At 24.2% G+C, this 17,618-nt stretch overlaps 1 protein-coding gene across 2 annotated transcripts; it reads right to left on the reverse strand.

Annotated features, from left to right (window-relative positions):
- Window positions 1-206: 206 nt before the first annotated feature.
- On the reverse strand, window positions 207-9,490 carry LOC126901359 (transient receptor potential cation channel subfamily V member 5). 2 transcript variants are annotated; one of them, XM_050677765.1, is made up of 18 exons: window positions 9,327-9,490; window positions 9,083-9,257; window positions 8,774-8,996; window positions 8,616-8,711; window positions 8,329-8,549; window positions 7,021-7,246; window positions 6,843-6,958; window positions 6,305-6,541; window positions 6,077-6,228; window positions 5,799-6,015; window positions 5,583-5,744; window positions 4,315-4,503; window positions 3,823-3,947; window positions 3,624-3,760; window positions 3,428-3,531; window positions 3,302-3,350; window positions 3,022-3,209; window positions 207-594 (listed from the first exon to the last, which is right to left on the reverse strand). In XM_050677765.1, the coding sequence occupies exons 1-18, from the start codon at window positions 9,434-9,436 to the stop codon at window positions 415-417; spliced, it is 2,907 nt and encodes a 968-aa protein (XP_050533722.1). In that variant the 5' UTR covers window positions 9,437-9,490; the 3' UTR covers window positions 207-414. The 2 variants fall into 2 exon arrangements, with proteins under 2 accessions (XP_050533722.1, XP_050533721.1); XM_050677764.1 differs by having other exon boundaries at window positions 208-594; window positions 3,014-3,209; window positions 9,327-9,488.
- Window positions 9,491-17,618: the final 8,128 nt, after the last annotated feature.

Here is a 17,618-nt window from a genome sequence, read left to right on the forward strand (position 1 = left end):
CAAAGTATTAACGAGTTTAAATTGTATAGCATTATACAATATTGTTATGTACTCTGAAATTAATTACTTTCACAATACTATTTAGTTTCACTGAATTCAAATACAGCGTATATCTAAGTATGATTTAATCTGTAAATTTAGTCAATAATTATATAATATCAACAATTAAAAATGATTAATAATCTATAAATAATTTAAAAAATATTGAAATAAAAAAATAAATGATTGTTGAAAATTGTCATTTTAAGAAGTTATATTTAAAAAGTAGTAATTTTAATAAAATTAGTTAAAATTTTTAGAATAAGAAAAGTAAAAAATATTATGTTGAATAAATTAATTCAATGTATTTAATAAAAATATACATATCTTATTGTGCTTTAAAATTGTAATTATTTGAGATTTTAAATGAAATCATCATTTGGACCCCACGCCAATATAGTACTTAGTGGTGCTAAATCCTGTGTGCTCCATGGGCGTAGCATATTGTTTCCGCTCAAGCAATAACATTGTGATTGATCTTCTTTGGAGTGATCCCTTTTGTTCTGTTGTGCGGAACTTCCTCTTTTTACATTGAAATTTGGAATTGGCATTACACTAGATAATTATAAAACAAAAATAATATTAGTGTTAAACTCACCACAGAGATTTATCAGCTTCTTTATTTTTAATGAAACATTTGTGTTCTGATCCCTATGTTTATTTTGGTTTGTCTTACATAATATTTGTTATAACTTTCATATTATATTTTATAAATGTCACAGTTTCAGTTTGAAGGTTTCATTCTTGAATCGTAAATATTAATCAACTTAATTTTGTTATATAATAATTAATTGATTACTTATATTATTTAAAATATTAATAAAATCTATGTTAGATTAGTTAATATTCCTATGAATAAAATAAATTTTGATAAAGAACTTTGGGCTATAAAAGAATTAGATTGATTTGATGGTATGCCATTAAAACATAATTTTAAAATTAGTCCAAACAAAAAAGTTGTATAAAGAAAGGAGGGTAGCCAATGCACTCATTAGCGTGGGAAACAAAAAGTAATTAGCTCATCCATTTTATTTTACCCGTGTATTTAGAATGGATTAGCTACAGTTTTTAAGAATTTCGGTATTACTTAAGTAACATCTAAGTGTAATAATTTAAATGATTTATTTGGTAACCTTTAAGATAAAATAGAAGAAAGGGAAATTTCAGCATTTATAAAATACAATTTGAAAGAAATATAAATATTACTTAGAACATAATAAAAAAATAACAAATAAACTTATAAAATTTTCTGTTTAAAAATCTTAATAGATTAATAAAACTATGTAATAATAAATAACAATTAAAAAATGTTTATTAGGTCCTGAATGATTCATATATCGTTAACTAATAAATTCTAAAATATTTAGACCCAATCAGGACAGTTTTTAAAAAAGTATAGAGTAATAGTATTGAAACCCTAGGCATCAAACATATGGAAAAATAAATTAAATTATATCACTATTTGTTTTGCCATCATAAATATTAGGAACAGACTTAAATCTAACCATATTATATTGTAAGATTATAAATTATTATAGACAATTAAAATTTGATATTTTTAGAGGTTTTAAAATTGGAATGAGGTGCCTTGGTGATTATTCAAGACCCTTATTAATGATCATATTATAGGTGCCAAATACACTTTTATTCAAATATATCTTTTAATATTTTAAATATTGTTATACCCACACCTGACTTCCAATATACATTTTAAAATAATAATAACTTCTTAAATAATGGTTAAGCAATTGTTATCAAACAGTCATTTTGGTAATTGGTCAATTTTTTATTTTATAAACGAGTTAAATATGTATGTTGCATAAGTATTAATAATTTATTACTTATTGTTTTATTTATTGACAGATTGTAAAGATATTCTTTTATAATTAATAAATAAATAAAGGAATTAATGAGCTAAATACGAAAAATTTTGTTGCAATTCTTTATGTATTTCGATGATTAATGTTGTTTTGTTTATTTTATGTATTTAAAGTTATTTTAGTACCGTAATTAAAAAATCATCTGGAAATTTAAACATATTTAATTATTTTTTTTTATAACTTTGTAGCAAAAAAAAACGGGAGTAATGCAAGTATTTATTTTTAATTGAACATTAATTTTGTTCATTTACATTCAATGTTCACTTTAAAAACTCATTGTTTTTTCTCGAACTAAAAGGGTTCTAACACGAGTTTGTAATTTATATGAATAATGTCTATCAATTTATTGAGAGTTTTTCTGTGATATTTCATGGAAATTCTTTGATATTTTGATTGTATTTAGAAATTTATGAAGTAATAAAAATGCTTAAAATTTAAAGAAGTCGTAAAAATATATAAAATTTAAGGAAGCTATAAATATACTCAAAATTTAAAAAATCTATAGAAACAGATAAAATCGATAACTATTAGTATATAACTATATAATTAGTTTATTGAGGAGGGATCAAAACCGATAAACGATTTGATTGTAATTGTACGTGTATTTATTTTCTTCGATTGCCTTATCAGAAGGTCAATGACAGAAATAATGAGTTGTTGACACAGTGTGACAAAATGGTTTTACTTGCGTTAAGTATAAAACTAAAATTGTAAAATTTTTCATAAAATAAAAATTAATACTTCTTCAAATTTAATTTTTTTGGCCTTTTTGGTGCTCTTATTATGGCCCTTAAAGTCATACTTTTAAAGTGCTTAAGATATGAGCCCTGTTTCTAAGGTATAAGGAATAAATTCAAAAAATAATTAAAAACTGATAATTTGAAAAAATTATGGAATAAAAAAATTTTAAAAATAATTTTCTTAACATAATTATTATTTTAAATCTAAAAATAAAAGTTTAAAAATCTTGTCATATACGACAATTCTTGATTAAAAAACTTCATAGAATTGATTACATTTTATTTTAAATTACATTAATAAATATTTTCCGTTTATATCAAACATTATTTATAATTAAAAATAATATTTTTTACCGATTTACTTTTGCAGTTTTTGGTCGAGAAACTTGAGTTTCATTTTTTAGTAGGATATCTGAGCTGCTTGTTTGCGTTGACCTACTTTTTGTATTCAAGACAGTTTTATTATACTCATTTACTGATAAATTTTCACATTGATGTATAATACAATTATATTTTGTTTGAAAATCCAATAAGGATTTAGATTCAATACCTGAATTGAAACGGAAATTCGATATAATTAAGATTAGTTCACAGTTTTTGCTTATATAATTGTTTAAGATATTTATAAAAATATATAATTACCGTTTTTTGCTTGTTGTACATTTTTTTTTGGTGTCGTAAAATTTTGTACCTGCAATATATTTTTTTAATAATTTTATGTTTCCAGTACAAACGTTATAATTATAAATTTGATAAAGTCTTCCTTACAGAAATTTTAGCAGCTTTGTTTGCTACAATTTCGATTTGGTGATTGTCAATATTATTGTTATTTTCTGTCATAATGACTAGCTGTCTCAAAGGATCATGAACTTCTACATCATACAAATAAACAAGAAAAATTTTTTTTTAAGTGGAGATGATCATAAAATGAATTATGATAATAAAAAATAATAGATTTTTATACCTTCTATATTTTGCATTATGGGTGAAGTTATGTTAAAATCATGTTTTGTAGCCATTGCATCTAACGCAGCTTCGAGTGCTCCCGAAAGTTTAGATTGGTCAATACTTTTATTTGAATTTTCTTTTCCTTTTTTATTTCTTTAAACAGTTAATTAAAAAGTTGTAATTTTTTTTTAAATAATAATTTAATATTTAATTACCCTTGTAATTTATTTATAATAGGAGATGAATTTGTTAGAGAAGATCTTTTCCAAATGATGTCTTTTAAACTTTGACCGGTACCTTCTAATTTTCGTAGCTCTTGAATGACTAACTTTCCACTTTTCTAGACCAATTACACGTGTTCCATGAGTGTAATGAATCAATAATAATATTATTTAACCGTGATACCATTTGAATTATTATGATACGATATTAAATGAAATAAAAACAAAAGTTTTTGTTATTTAGTATGACACATAAATAGTATTAAGCTCGGATTTATATGTTATACTTTTGCAATATAAGAGATTTTTAAAATATCTTAAATCTTGTAGTTATATATAATATACAGTTAATCAGTTAATAATAAAACAAGTAAATTGTTAAAAACAATGAGAACAATAGAAACCCGTTTCCTTACTTACTGAACACTATATATAATTTGTATATATATTATACATATGTCATCAAGTACTAATGTATAATTATACCTTCCAATTAATAACAGCTCCTTTTCGTTGCTTTGCTCTTGTCTGACTTTTACATTTGATAACCATAAAACCTCTTTGTTCTGGATTTGTTTCATCGCCGGGAGCTAGCTGTATACTATACTCTTCTAAATATGTTCTTGCTGCTTTTTGCGGTACTGCTCTTTCTAGTGTTACTACTATTTTAGCCCACTGTAATAAAATTAAAACTAAATATTAGCTTTGATATATAGCTGAGAAGTTATGGCAAAAAAAAAACCTACATTAATTTAAAGCTAATACAAAGTAATTAAGATGAGAAAAGAAAAATTATTTGAAATCTCAATTTTAGGAGTTATTGGACGTTAAAGCCAAAAATCATTTAATTTTCGGTAAAAATGGCCAATTTTGTAACTTTTTGCATAACAGCGATCTACCTTCATAATTTTAAATTATTTAAAATTAAAACTTGTTTGAAGTAATATACGATTAAAAAATATAAACATTCTAATGACTTTTCCTTAATGAGTATCGGACTCATAGATCAAAAATCCTGTAAATTTTGGTAAATTTGATATAAATAAGTTTTTAGTCGTTACGCATAATATTCGTCGATGTATTTTACGATAGTGATTTTAATCACTGATCAATTAATACCATTTAAAGAATGCCTCAATTCCACTTCGAAGATCCTGACTGTTAATAAATTTTAATTCATATTAATCATTTTTGTTAGTACAAATGATAAACTTCAGGAATTTATATTAAATATATCAGAAAAATTATTATCAAAAATAATTTTCCTTATATATTTTTTGTGTATGGAAAATAAAATTGTTTGTAAAATAACCCTAACTAAATGTAACGAATGTCAAATTCATTTATCCATAAAACATATTATTTCAAATTGTCTAAAATATGAAGCCTAAAGTCTAAATTTGAGATAGCCAATCCATCAAGATGCATTAAAGTTTAATGCATCTGGATCGTAGTTTGGAGACCCCTGCATTAAACACAGAAAACATAAAAAAATTATAAGATTTCTCCACTAGATTAATTTTAATAAATATCACAGTAAATATATCCTTGTAAATAGTTGCAAAATATTGTAAAACTGAATAAAACGTTTTTTAGGTAATGACTCAAAAAGTTGAAGCCATAATAATTAAAAAAAAAAAACAAAATTCTGTTTTTATATTTTTTAAAACTTTAATAAATTTTAAGGTTACGCTTAATTCTGAGATAACAATAAATAAATATTTTAATAATCAGTAATTTTTTATGTTTTGTACTTGTTTCATCCATTCTTTTTCACTTTGTTCAATTACGTGAGCGTAAGTATTACCCATCATAGCTATCAACATATTGAGTAGTAATATTGGAACCAATACCATGAATATAGTGAAGACTGTTTTACTTAGAGCAGGGTACACAGTGTAACTAAGATCAGCATACTGAAATTATAATTGATTATTATTATCAAATAAAAATAATTTAATAATACTTACATTGTATTCTCCCATCGTAACTTGAAATAAAGCCATCCACGTAGATGGATATGATTTATACAATGACGAAGCAACTTCTGGAGAACCTTTATACAAGAAAAAAAATGACTGTGTGAATCCAGACAAAATAACTGAATATATCACAAAAAATGTTAACATATCTCCCGTAATCATCAAATAGACCATCGTAACAAAAGGTCCAGTCAGGCGTACTGCTCTAAAGTATTAAGGACATGCAAGTTATATTAAGTTACACAAACGATATTTCATTTTAATACCCAGCAAAAAACATCAATAAAAACCAAGATCCTGGTACTGCAAAAACTAATATGGCTTCCTCTGATTGTTTATCACCCAGTAACCGCGGAGGTATACAAGCCAATATTAACAGGTTTGAAATTAGAAATATTAATTTGGCTGGTTCTTTGAACTACAAATTATTGAAGATTAATTTTAAAATATTTTACATTTTAGAGTAAAAATAATAATATTAAATGAAATAATACCGTCTGTTTTAAAAATCCAACTAGACCCTGATTTAATATCTCACCACCTTGCTGAAATATCAAATAAGACAAAACTCCCAATACTGTACCTCCTTCGAAGCAGTATCTAGCAATATCTTGCCAATTTTCTGTTAGACCTAATAAAGGTTTATCTTGATCAACTGGTCTTAAATAAATAGATATACTTAACATTATCAAATGAATGCATAATATAATCAAACGCTTCATAAACTGCTTCTGTAAATAGTGTTAACATTTCTATAAAAACCATAAATATTTATGTAAACATTTATAAAATTTTATGATTGTATATTTATATAATTTGATTATGATGCTACAAATTTAATTATTTATTTTTAATAAAAGAAAATGATCTTAATGACATCAAATTAGTACAGCAATGTATATTTTGAAGTTATGATCTAGTTTATTGTTAAATAAAACTTAATAAAGAATTTAAACAGATTTTATACTGCGGTTTAACCATTAGATATTTAACTATAATTAAAAATAAAAATTGTATGCGTTTATTATTTACTCGTGCAAATGTTTTCCATTTTTCTTCTAATAACTTTTGAATTATTCCACCGTCAAGCATATTTAAATGTTCTTCTTTTGTCCCATCCAGAATGATAAATAACGCAGAATTCCAGTCTAAAAATGATTATATTTCAATTAGTAAATTATTTTATATTTTTGAATAATTTTTTCTATACTCGTCTTTCCATCAGGTAATAATGTATCTAATGCACTCAAAGGATATGCTGAACACGTAATGTTACTATATCTCCAAAATTCTCGTGCACTTAGCTCTAACATTTCTCGAAAAACACTAGCTCTAGCTAATTTACATGATAATGTTAAAGGTGTTAATCCCGCAATATTCATAATACCATTGCTCGCCGGTACTTTAGGATGTTTTAAGGCAAAACCAAACATACTCTACAAAACATGTAAAAGTCAAGACATAATTTATGGTAATTAATGTTACGAAATCAGTTTACAATATATTATGTCATAGTTTTCAATGTACAATGTTCAGTAAATATTATTTTTGAACTTGTACGTTTGGCATACGTGACTGAAACATCTGTTTCAAACGTAGCATCTGCTCAAGTGTACAATAAAGGAAGCATACATAAACATTCAAAAGCCATATATTTATTATCTTTTTTTCTCACTGTAGCTGAATTATTAGAATAATTTAAATTTATATATGATATATAAGCAAGTTAATTAATACTAAATTTGTTTATTACTAGTAACCCAATTATTATATGACTACTAATCTTCTTATAATATTCTTTCATATTTTAATTGGAAAAATTTACATAGAAAACAAATTTGTTAAGGTTCTAAAGACGCAATTTTTTTTAAATATTCGAATATCAAAGTTTTGTGAACCGACCCACATTGTATTTATATGAAAATAATTATTTATATTACTAAAGAATAGTGTTATAATTTAATGAAAATAAAGTATTTTAAATTTATTGATTATAAGATAATAATTTTATATTGAATTTGAGCTTTACAAGTATAACATACTTCTCTGATGAATTCGATCCATAATTCATTGTCAACATTCTATTATAAAGGTTTTGCAAACGCAAGCTTTATTTCTTATCTTCTATAAAACATTTACCGGAGATTTTTAAATTGCCTTATATAAAGTTTAGACCTTTGCAAAAGCACATTTTATTGGACCACCATATAAAATATTATATGATAAATGGCAAAGTGTATCATGTTATTTTACAATGACTTTCTATCGTTGACATGTTCAGTAAAAACTATGTACATATATCGAATACATTAAATATGAAGACACAAAAAAAATCAAGAAAACAAAATTTACCAATCAAACAAATATGATTCATATTCTATACAGAGTGTTAAAAAATAAGGAAACAGGTAAACTATTACAAACAACGAGAGTAATTTATAATCTTATTTACTGAACACCATATATCCATATGTATAGTATTCTTATTAAACTTAAACTCTTAAATATATATACATACAAGTTTATCACACACAACTACCATATGTAGAATCATGTTTCCAAATGAATCTTGAGCATCGGGATTCGCTCCTGTGTCTATTAGTAAATTATATACTGTTTGATTTCCGCAACACGCAGCCCAAGCTAACGGGAACTCTCCTAGATAAGCTAGACCTTCATAATCGGTATGCTTGCTATTAAGTTCTTTATTTTGTTGATCACGAGGTAAAAAAAAACTCCCTGAACAAATAAATTTAATTGACATCAATACTTTTAAATAATATATGAAGGTTGGTAAATATTCACCAATAGCTCTTTGACATATATTTGCACCAGCATCTACTAAATCTTGAATTAAATCATTATTGTTGTATGCAATAGCTAAATGTAATGCACTGGCTCCTAAAATGTTGTCATATAAAATTGAAGTTTTAATTCCTATGTACCAGTTGCTGTGTAGTTACCTAAATATTCTTCGCCTTCCACGATATCTTGGCTTAATATAGGGTAGTATTTAAGTAATAGTCTTGATAATCTGGTGTGTAATGTTGTGTCACACATAATTAAAACATGTAATAAACTTTCTCCTAAAGACCCTCTGTATTGCATCTGCCAACAAGCTAAATGATCTACCCATTTTTTCAGTGGGTCATGAGGACCTAATTTGTTTTCTAAATTTATGCTAATCTAAGTAATCAGAATTAACTATTGATTAATATTTAACTATTTATTTCATTACAAACAATAGTATATGATAAAAGTTTATGTCATACATGTTTTTGATTCTGATGCTTCCATCTTAAATAATCATTACGGTTTATAACTTGGCCTTTACCACTGTTATACATAAGACCATGTAGCTTTTCCGAAATAAATTTTTCTGCTTCCTCTTGTCCACCATTATTATAAACGTTAATAAGTTCACCACCTTTTTTATAGTCGGCCAACCTTATAGTTAAATTACGATTTTTGTTACGATACTGTTAATAATTTTTTTTTCTTGTTTATATTTCTTACTTGTATAATAAACAGTCATCTTCGTTAGAAGCTTGTGAAATCACTCGATCCAAAACTGATCCACCCGCTGTTTTGGTTAATTCCTTTGAGCTTAAACATATATTACCCATCAAGGAGAAACATATTAAAATTAAATTTAATACTTATATAACGTGATTTATAAAATAGGTATCATGAATCTGCAGCACAATTGATCAAATTTAATATGTCACCTAGGTAACCAAAATGAACGATTTTATTTTACAGAAGTGACATCAAAGGGTTGATGCGATTTAATAGACTAGTGATACAACTGTGAAGCTTTTATATTTATTTAATTTAAAAATTAAATACAAAATTTATTTGGGTTAATTTAGAGACAAATAAAGTTAAAAAAATAAATCTAAATTATTATACCATTAATTTGAATCAATTCCTTGATTTCCACAATGTTCTCGTGTCTTTTGAACTGAACAATATTTACAATAGCGTAAAAGTTCAAACTGTAAGGTTTTTACTTATTATTTTATTTAAATAAAAATATGATTTGTAAATTGTGTAAAATTCTTAAGTTCTAATATTTAGAAATTTGTTTTATTTAAAAAAATTACTATTTTTAATATTATAAATATTTAAAAAAATAAACGATATAAATTTTTAATAATTAAATAATATAAATACGTACTAGTCTTAACCTTAATTTAATATATAAATAAAATGTTCAAATGATACAATTCTATATTTTAGCTTCAAAGCGAAGCTGAGAAGGTATTAGTTTTACTATGAAGTGTTTTTTTTTGTGTCTGTTGCCATTTTTTCTCAGCTTTCACCTAACTGATTTCTTTCAACGATACGTCAAAAGATCACAAATCGTATCTAGTCGAAAACATTACCATCAAAAATTGAAAAAATTTCCTTCGTTCCCGTTTATTTTGTCTTCATGGTGAAAATGGCTACCAAATGCTATTTTTGTTTGAAAATTCTCGATTTTATTTTTTTAATTTTTAGCTTTATAATGCTATAACTAATTTAAAAGTGTATGGATCAACACAATTTTTTTATGAGAAATAATATTTTTTAATAATCCCTTTTTCATTCGACATACTTTATCTTAATCAGGATATTAATAAGGAACTAGCAGATCATGTAGCTTTGGAATAATCCATCAATTTTTTTAAAATGAACACTATGTAAAGATTTGCATCAAAGCGTTTTTTTTTTTATAGTGATTTTAATCACTGTCAGATATCATTATATTTGATCCAACTATGCTACGTCACCACTGTGCCGCGACCCCCTTGTGCTGGGTTTTTTAAAGTAACACCATTTCCCTTTATACATTTATATATATATATTTATTCATATATTACACTTATAAATCATAAAACTTGTAATCAGGATTTAAATAAGGAAATAAGAGATCATGTAGCTTTTGGAATAATCCATCAATTTTTTTTATTTATTTACATTATTATATGTGCATAATGTGTTCAATAATTAATTATTATTGTTCAATAATTTGTAATTTTTATGAAGTAATTATAAAAAATTATAAAGTAATTGTATATTTCGTTATATATATGGCAAACGTATATAAAAATGGAAGAGATTGATGTATAATTTTCTAGAAAAAATTGTTTAAAAGGTCTATAAGTTAATTTTACTAGAGGCAAAAATATTCTTTTACAATATACAATTTTTTGCATTGATTTTAAATCTGAAATTCGAATTTTTCTATTACTTTTAGTTTTGAGATTATTACAAATTAATAAAAACCAATATCTAGAAAAAAATTTAAGTTAAAATAAAATACATTAGCAGACGAAATTATATATAAAAACTAGGCACAGAATATTTTTGTATATCAAAATATTATAGAATATAATAGAATATAACTATATAGAATATAATTCTGAATAATTAATTGTAGCATCTATTTAAACATTAAAAGTTACATAGATTGCTATGATTTTTATACAAGTGATTTATTTTGATATTAATACAAAACAATAGTGATTTTAACAAAATTTTGAGCTTTTATTATAAATTTACTGTTAATAGTAAGTTCCTGATCAGATATCAATAAAAAAAATACTTTTTTTAAAATCTTCTTCAAATATACTATTTAATGATATCAATCTCAAACTTACAAGTTGAGCTAAAAAAAGTGTAAAAGTTTATCATCAAGTTTAAATTATAAACTTTCAAAATTCAATTTGTAGGCCTAAAAAATAGATTAAACATAATATTTTTAATTAAAATACTTATTTTACTGATTAGAAATAATCTCAAAAAAAGAGGCGATAGAAAAAATCTAATTATATATTTGAAATAATTGCAAAAATTTGGTTTTACAAATTATATATTGGTCTATGTTTAAATAATGTTTGAAGTTAGTAATTTTATTTCTTTGTGTAATTCAGTATAAAAAAGATTCTATACTCCTATCATTTGTGAAGATACAATTTTAAATATATATATATTAAATTAAGTCTTTTAATTGAAAAAAACCCAGCACAGGGGGGTCGCGGCACAGTTTTTTTTACAAAAATCGTATTTTTTTTATTAAGTTTGATGTCTGTTTTCACCATGAAGATAAAATAAAGTCCGAAATTACTATAATAAAGTATATTACATTTACTTTAATTTAAGATATATATAAAAGTGTCAGACTTTCCGGAACACTTTCAAAAGTTAAGTTGAAAAAGTTCTACTTTCTACATGCATTTTTATGTTTTGAATCTCCCCTAAATTAAGGGAAATGGTACGATTTAAAAAAAAAGTATGTCGAATGGAAGATCTATATAAATACTACTTTTCGTAAATAAATTGTAATGATCCATACATTTTTCAAAAAGTTATAGCATAATAAAGTTAATAATGTAAAATACAAAATCGAAAATTTTCACACAAAAATAGCATTCGGTAGCCATTTTCACCGTGAAGATAAAATAATGTCCGAAATTTTTTTTTTTCATGATAAAGTATATTACATTAACTTTAATTTAAGATATATATAAAAGTGTCAGACCTTCCGGAATATTTTCAAAAATTAAGTTGAAAAAATTAATTTTTTGTGAAAAAGTTGTCATTTTAAATCCCCCCCTGTGGGCAAGTAAAGGGTCACATATAAAAAAAAATATACCAAATGAAAGGTAATGATATCATGCATCTATATAAAAAAAAATTATATTGATTTGGTTATTTTTAAAAAAGTTATAGCAATTTTTGAGGGTAATGTCTTCGATTAGATACGATTTGTGATCTTTTGATGTATCATTGAAAGAAATCGGTTCGGTGAGAGCTGAGAAAAAGTGGTAACAGACACAAAAAAAAAAAAAATAAACACATCTTAGTAAAACCAATACCTTCTCAGCTTCGCATCGAAGCTAAAAACGATCCAATGAGAGCTGAAAAAAAGTAGTGATAGACACAAAAAAAAACAATAAATAAATATGTCATAGTAAAAATAATATCAAAACAAATGTTTTTTAATATTTTATATAATTTTAAGTCAAAAAAAAATTAGGGGAATGGTTTTCCAACTACTCGTTTTTTAATACATTAATAAATTTTACATTCATTTTTTTAAAATACTTTTAAATATGTTTTTGTAAAACAATTTTTTTGAACATTTCTATTTTTGTACAAAAATTTTAATTTATTCTTTAACTTTAATGCTCGTTTTCACCACGAAGGCAATCTAGTGGTAATTTTTTTTTTCAAAATAAAGTATATTAATTAAGTTTTAATTTAAGATATATATAAAAGTGTCAGTATTATCGGAACATTTTCATAAGTTAAATTGAAAAAGTTCTACTTACTAAACACATGTTTAAAGTTATCACACTTCTGTATAAAGGGAAACGGTCCGATTTAAAAAAACGTATGTCAGATAAATGGAAAATATTTAAAATTCTTATAAAATAAATTTGTATTGATCAATGCAATTTTTAAAAAGTTATAGCAATATAAAATTAAAAATATAAAAGAAAAATGCTCACGTTTTTTTTTAATTAGTTAATTTATAAAATAATTCATTTTTAATTAATTAATTAGATTATTTCTATTACTTCTAATTTTTGAGATTATTACTAATAAGCAAAAACCGAATATTTACATATAAAAAAACGGTAGCACAGTGGGGTCGCGGCATAGTGGAGACATTGCATAGTAGGGTCCAGTATAGATTTAATCTGACAGTGATTAAAATCACTATCATAAGAAAAGCTTCGATGCAAATCTGTAGATAGTGTTTAATTTTAAAAAATTGATGGATAATTGCAAAAGCAACATCAACTTCTATTAAAATAAAATAAAAAACCCATAATTATCATACAAAAATAGTATATTTTTCAATATGGTAGCCATTTGCGTATAGAAGATAGATCGTCGGGACAAATTTTTTTTTTTCATTTTATAGTACATAAAATAAGCTTTAATTTTATATATGTTTAAAGGACGCAGTATTTCCGGAACATTTTCAAAAATTAAGTTGAAAAAGTTATTTTTTGTAAAAAAGTTACTATTTTAAATCCTCCCAGTGAGCAGAATAAGTGTTAGATTTTCAAAAAAAATTATATCAAATGAAAGGGAAATATCTAAGGTTTCAATACAAAAAAATATTATTTTTATTTGTTAATTTTTGAAAAAGTTATGGCAGTTTTAAGCACAAAAAACATTCCAAGAAAGGGTAATTTTTATCGCAAACATTACATTTTTTTTTAATTTTCGACAGCCATTTGTACATAGAAGATAAGATGTCGGGACAAATTTTTTTTTTTCATTTAATAGTATATAACATAACCTTTAATTTGATATATGTTTAAAGGACGCAGTATTTCCAAACACTTTCAAAAGTTAAGTTGAAAAAATTATATTTTTTACACCAATATTTTAAGTTTTGAACGCCCCCTATATAAGGGGAAATTGTCCAATTTTAATAAAAAGTATGTCAAATGAAAGATGTATTTATAATGTATTTAGAAAAAAAAATTTGTGCTGATAATTACATTTTTCGAAAAGTTATAGCACTTTTAAGTTGAAAATTTAAAATCGAAAATTTTAACACAAAAATAGCGTTTTTTTTAACTACGACAACCGTTTACATTCAGAAGATAAAGTGTCGGGACAAATTTTTTTTTTTCATTTTGTAATACATAAAATAAGCTTTAAAGTTGCTATTTCAAATCCCCCCAATGAGCAGGTTAAGTGTTAGATTTTCAAAAAAATGATATAAAATGAAAGGGAAATATCTAAGGTTTTAGTAAAAAAAAAAATTATATTGATTTGTTTATTTTTGAAAAAGTTATGTAAGTTTTAAGAAAAAAAAGTGAGAAAAATGATAAAATTTACTGATTTAAAAATTTGTAATTTTTTTGGATATTTCCCTATTTGCGAGGAACGAGGGATTTTTTTTCAATTTTTAAGGGTAATGTCTTCAACTAGATACGATTTGTGATATTTTNGGAACGAGGGAATTTTTTTCAATTTTTAAGGGTAATGTCTTCAACTAGATACGATTTGTGATCTTTTGACGTATTTTTGAAAGAAATCGGTCCAGTGAGAGCTGAGAAAAAGTGGCAACAGACATAAAAAAAAAAAAAAACACATCATAGTAAAATTAATACCTTCTCCGCTTCGCATCGAAGCTAAAATATTATTTAAAACATAATAAAAAACATTATTTATTTACATTAAAAAATTAATATTATGTCCTATTGAACAAGTGACAATTCATATAGTTATATATGTGTAACATGATCAATTTGATAACGTTAAGCGTTAACATTGGATTATGCAAGTTTCATAAGTTTTCAATTCACATTATATATAGAAATTAATTAATTAATTAGTATTTTTGAAGGGCCTATTCACTTATATTCACTTAGAATAATTATTTAAGAATTTTGAGCATTTATTACTTTTTTTATATGATAAAAATTTGACGTAGCATTACATATTGACTTTTTAATTTTTTTGTTATAATAAAATTATATCACATTTATTATAATATAATTTTAATTATTATGTATTATTGTTAATTACAACAAAGCATTACTTAACTATCAAATAAAATACTAAATTAGAACTATTATAAAAAAAAGCATTATTTTATATTACAATATTTGAAAATAAATTAAAATTTTTTAAGTCTCTTATTCTAAATTATTTGAATTTTCAGTTCAATTAGTATAATTATTTCTCCAATTTCGTTTCGCTTCAATATTTTTCTTTTCAAACTCTTTTATGCGACGAGCAGATCTAACTAACTGAGATGGAACTCTTTTTTTCTAGGAGTAGTATTTCCAAAAAATGTAGACTCACAATTAAATTTTAAAAGTTTACCATCAATCACCAAATCTTAAGAAACTTCATTACTATTACCTTCACTAATAATAGTCATACAATCAATATTTTGATTATTATTATCACTCTCTAACCTTCAGATGCTTCATTCATAGCATTTCCATTCATTTTTAGTGATGCCTTTCGATCTCACACAAATAATCTTGCACTTTGTTTTGTGATTTTGACAGCATGTCATTCAAAATACTTGCTTTCTTCTCAACTGCTTGGAGGTCGCTCTAGTTCTTGAAATTTCCTTTGCATTTATTGGTTACTTGATTATTTACTTTAATGTTTATAATATCAACTTTATTGTTTGTTGTGAAAACCTTATTAAACAATTTCTTTAAGCACATCATACTGTTATATTGCTTTAACAATTTAATTTAGTAATAAAACACGACACTTAGCAATGTTACGACTTTTTGACTAAAATAAATTTGACGATATAATATTTGACAGTAAATAGTTATATTGTTGCTAGACAAAAATATAATGAGATATTATATTTATATTAAATTATTTTTAAATAAATACACTTTTATCTTTATTTGAAAATAAAATTATCAATATTAAAAAAATTTTAATGGCCCCAACTTCTGTCTTATCACTTTGAGTTTACAGTCGATCATAAAGTTTGTTGATTGTAAATTACTTATAATTTTTTTTGTATGAGGATGTATCCACCTTAATTTAACAAGTCAATTTAAGGTAACTTTGAATATGTATTTGACGAGATTATAAAGATTCATGTATCGTTACAAATGGCAAAAATAATTTTCATAAAGACCCATAGTAAATCCTTTAGGCTATCACATAAGGGCTTTACATATTCTGCTTGCACAGTGTGTATAATATATTTGAAACTTCATTGTATTCAAATGTAATCTAACTCAAATAAATGTAGTTTAAAAAAACTAAAAAAACACGCTTTTAAAGCACATCAAACTAAAAAGTTAAAAATAATTTTTAGTTCAATGTGCTTTAAAAGCGTGTTTTTATAGTTCTTTTAAACTATATTTATTTTTCACTTTTTAGTTTCATGTTATGATAGTAGTTACTATCAATATCTTGGTTGTTACGGGTAACGGGAAATCAGAGTTCCATTCCGGAGAGGGAGTCAGGTGAAACTAATATAAGCGTGTTAAAAAATGTATTTTTATCGTAAGGCAATTTACTATAACAATAAATATTTATGGTTTCAATAGGGTGCGGTTAGGTTGGCTACTAGAAGTAAAATTTTTGAATCGAAAATATCTAATTTAGATTACAAAACTCATATCTAAAATTCAATCAATCGAAATTAACATAAAGCTGTACTCATTTATATGTAAAAATAGTTAAAAAAAAGTCATTTAAGTGGCATAATTATAAACAATTGTATAATTATTTATTAATGAGCTTCTCCTTAATAGCACGAATATACAGGGTGATTTTTTTATCATAACCCACTCAATTACTTACAGAATAATAATAATTAAAAAATTTTAATTATGTATAATGTGTATTTATAAACTCACAACAATGTACCTTACTATCATTGATAATAACAATGCTGTGTACCTACTAATATAGATGTCATAAAAAATCAATTAGCTACCTGTATTTGTAATCCCTTGTGTATTATACCTATATATTAACTCAAAAATTTGAAACTTTAAATGTTTATATCTAATAAACAAATTAAGTTTCATTTAAAATTCAAATGCCATTTACTATTGAATTAAAAACTCAAACATTTTATTGAATTAAAAATACGTGTTACCATTTAAAAAAACAAAGTTGACACCCTTACCAGGCATAAGGGATGAACTTAAAAAGTATTACATAGTTAATAATTCAAGAATAATGTGTAACTCAAGATAGTAATAAAAAAAAATTTTTAATTATTATTATTCTGTAAGTAATTGAGTGGGTTATGATAAAAAAAATCACTCTGTATATTAAACAATAATTTTGAAATCA

Source organism: Daktulosphaira vitifoliae, unplaced genomic scaffold, assembly GCF_025091365.1.
Source record: "Daktulosphaira vitifoliae isolate Bord-2020 unplaced genomic scaffold, ASM2509136v1 Scaffold_3, whole genome shotgun sequence".
Taxonomy (NCBI): domain Eukaryota; kingdom Metazoa; phylum Arthropoda; class Insecta; order Hemiptera; family Phylloxeridae; genus Daktulosphaira; species Daktulosphaira vitifoliae.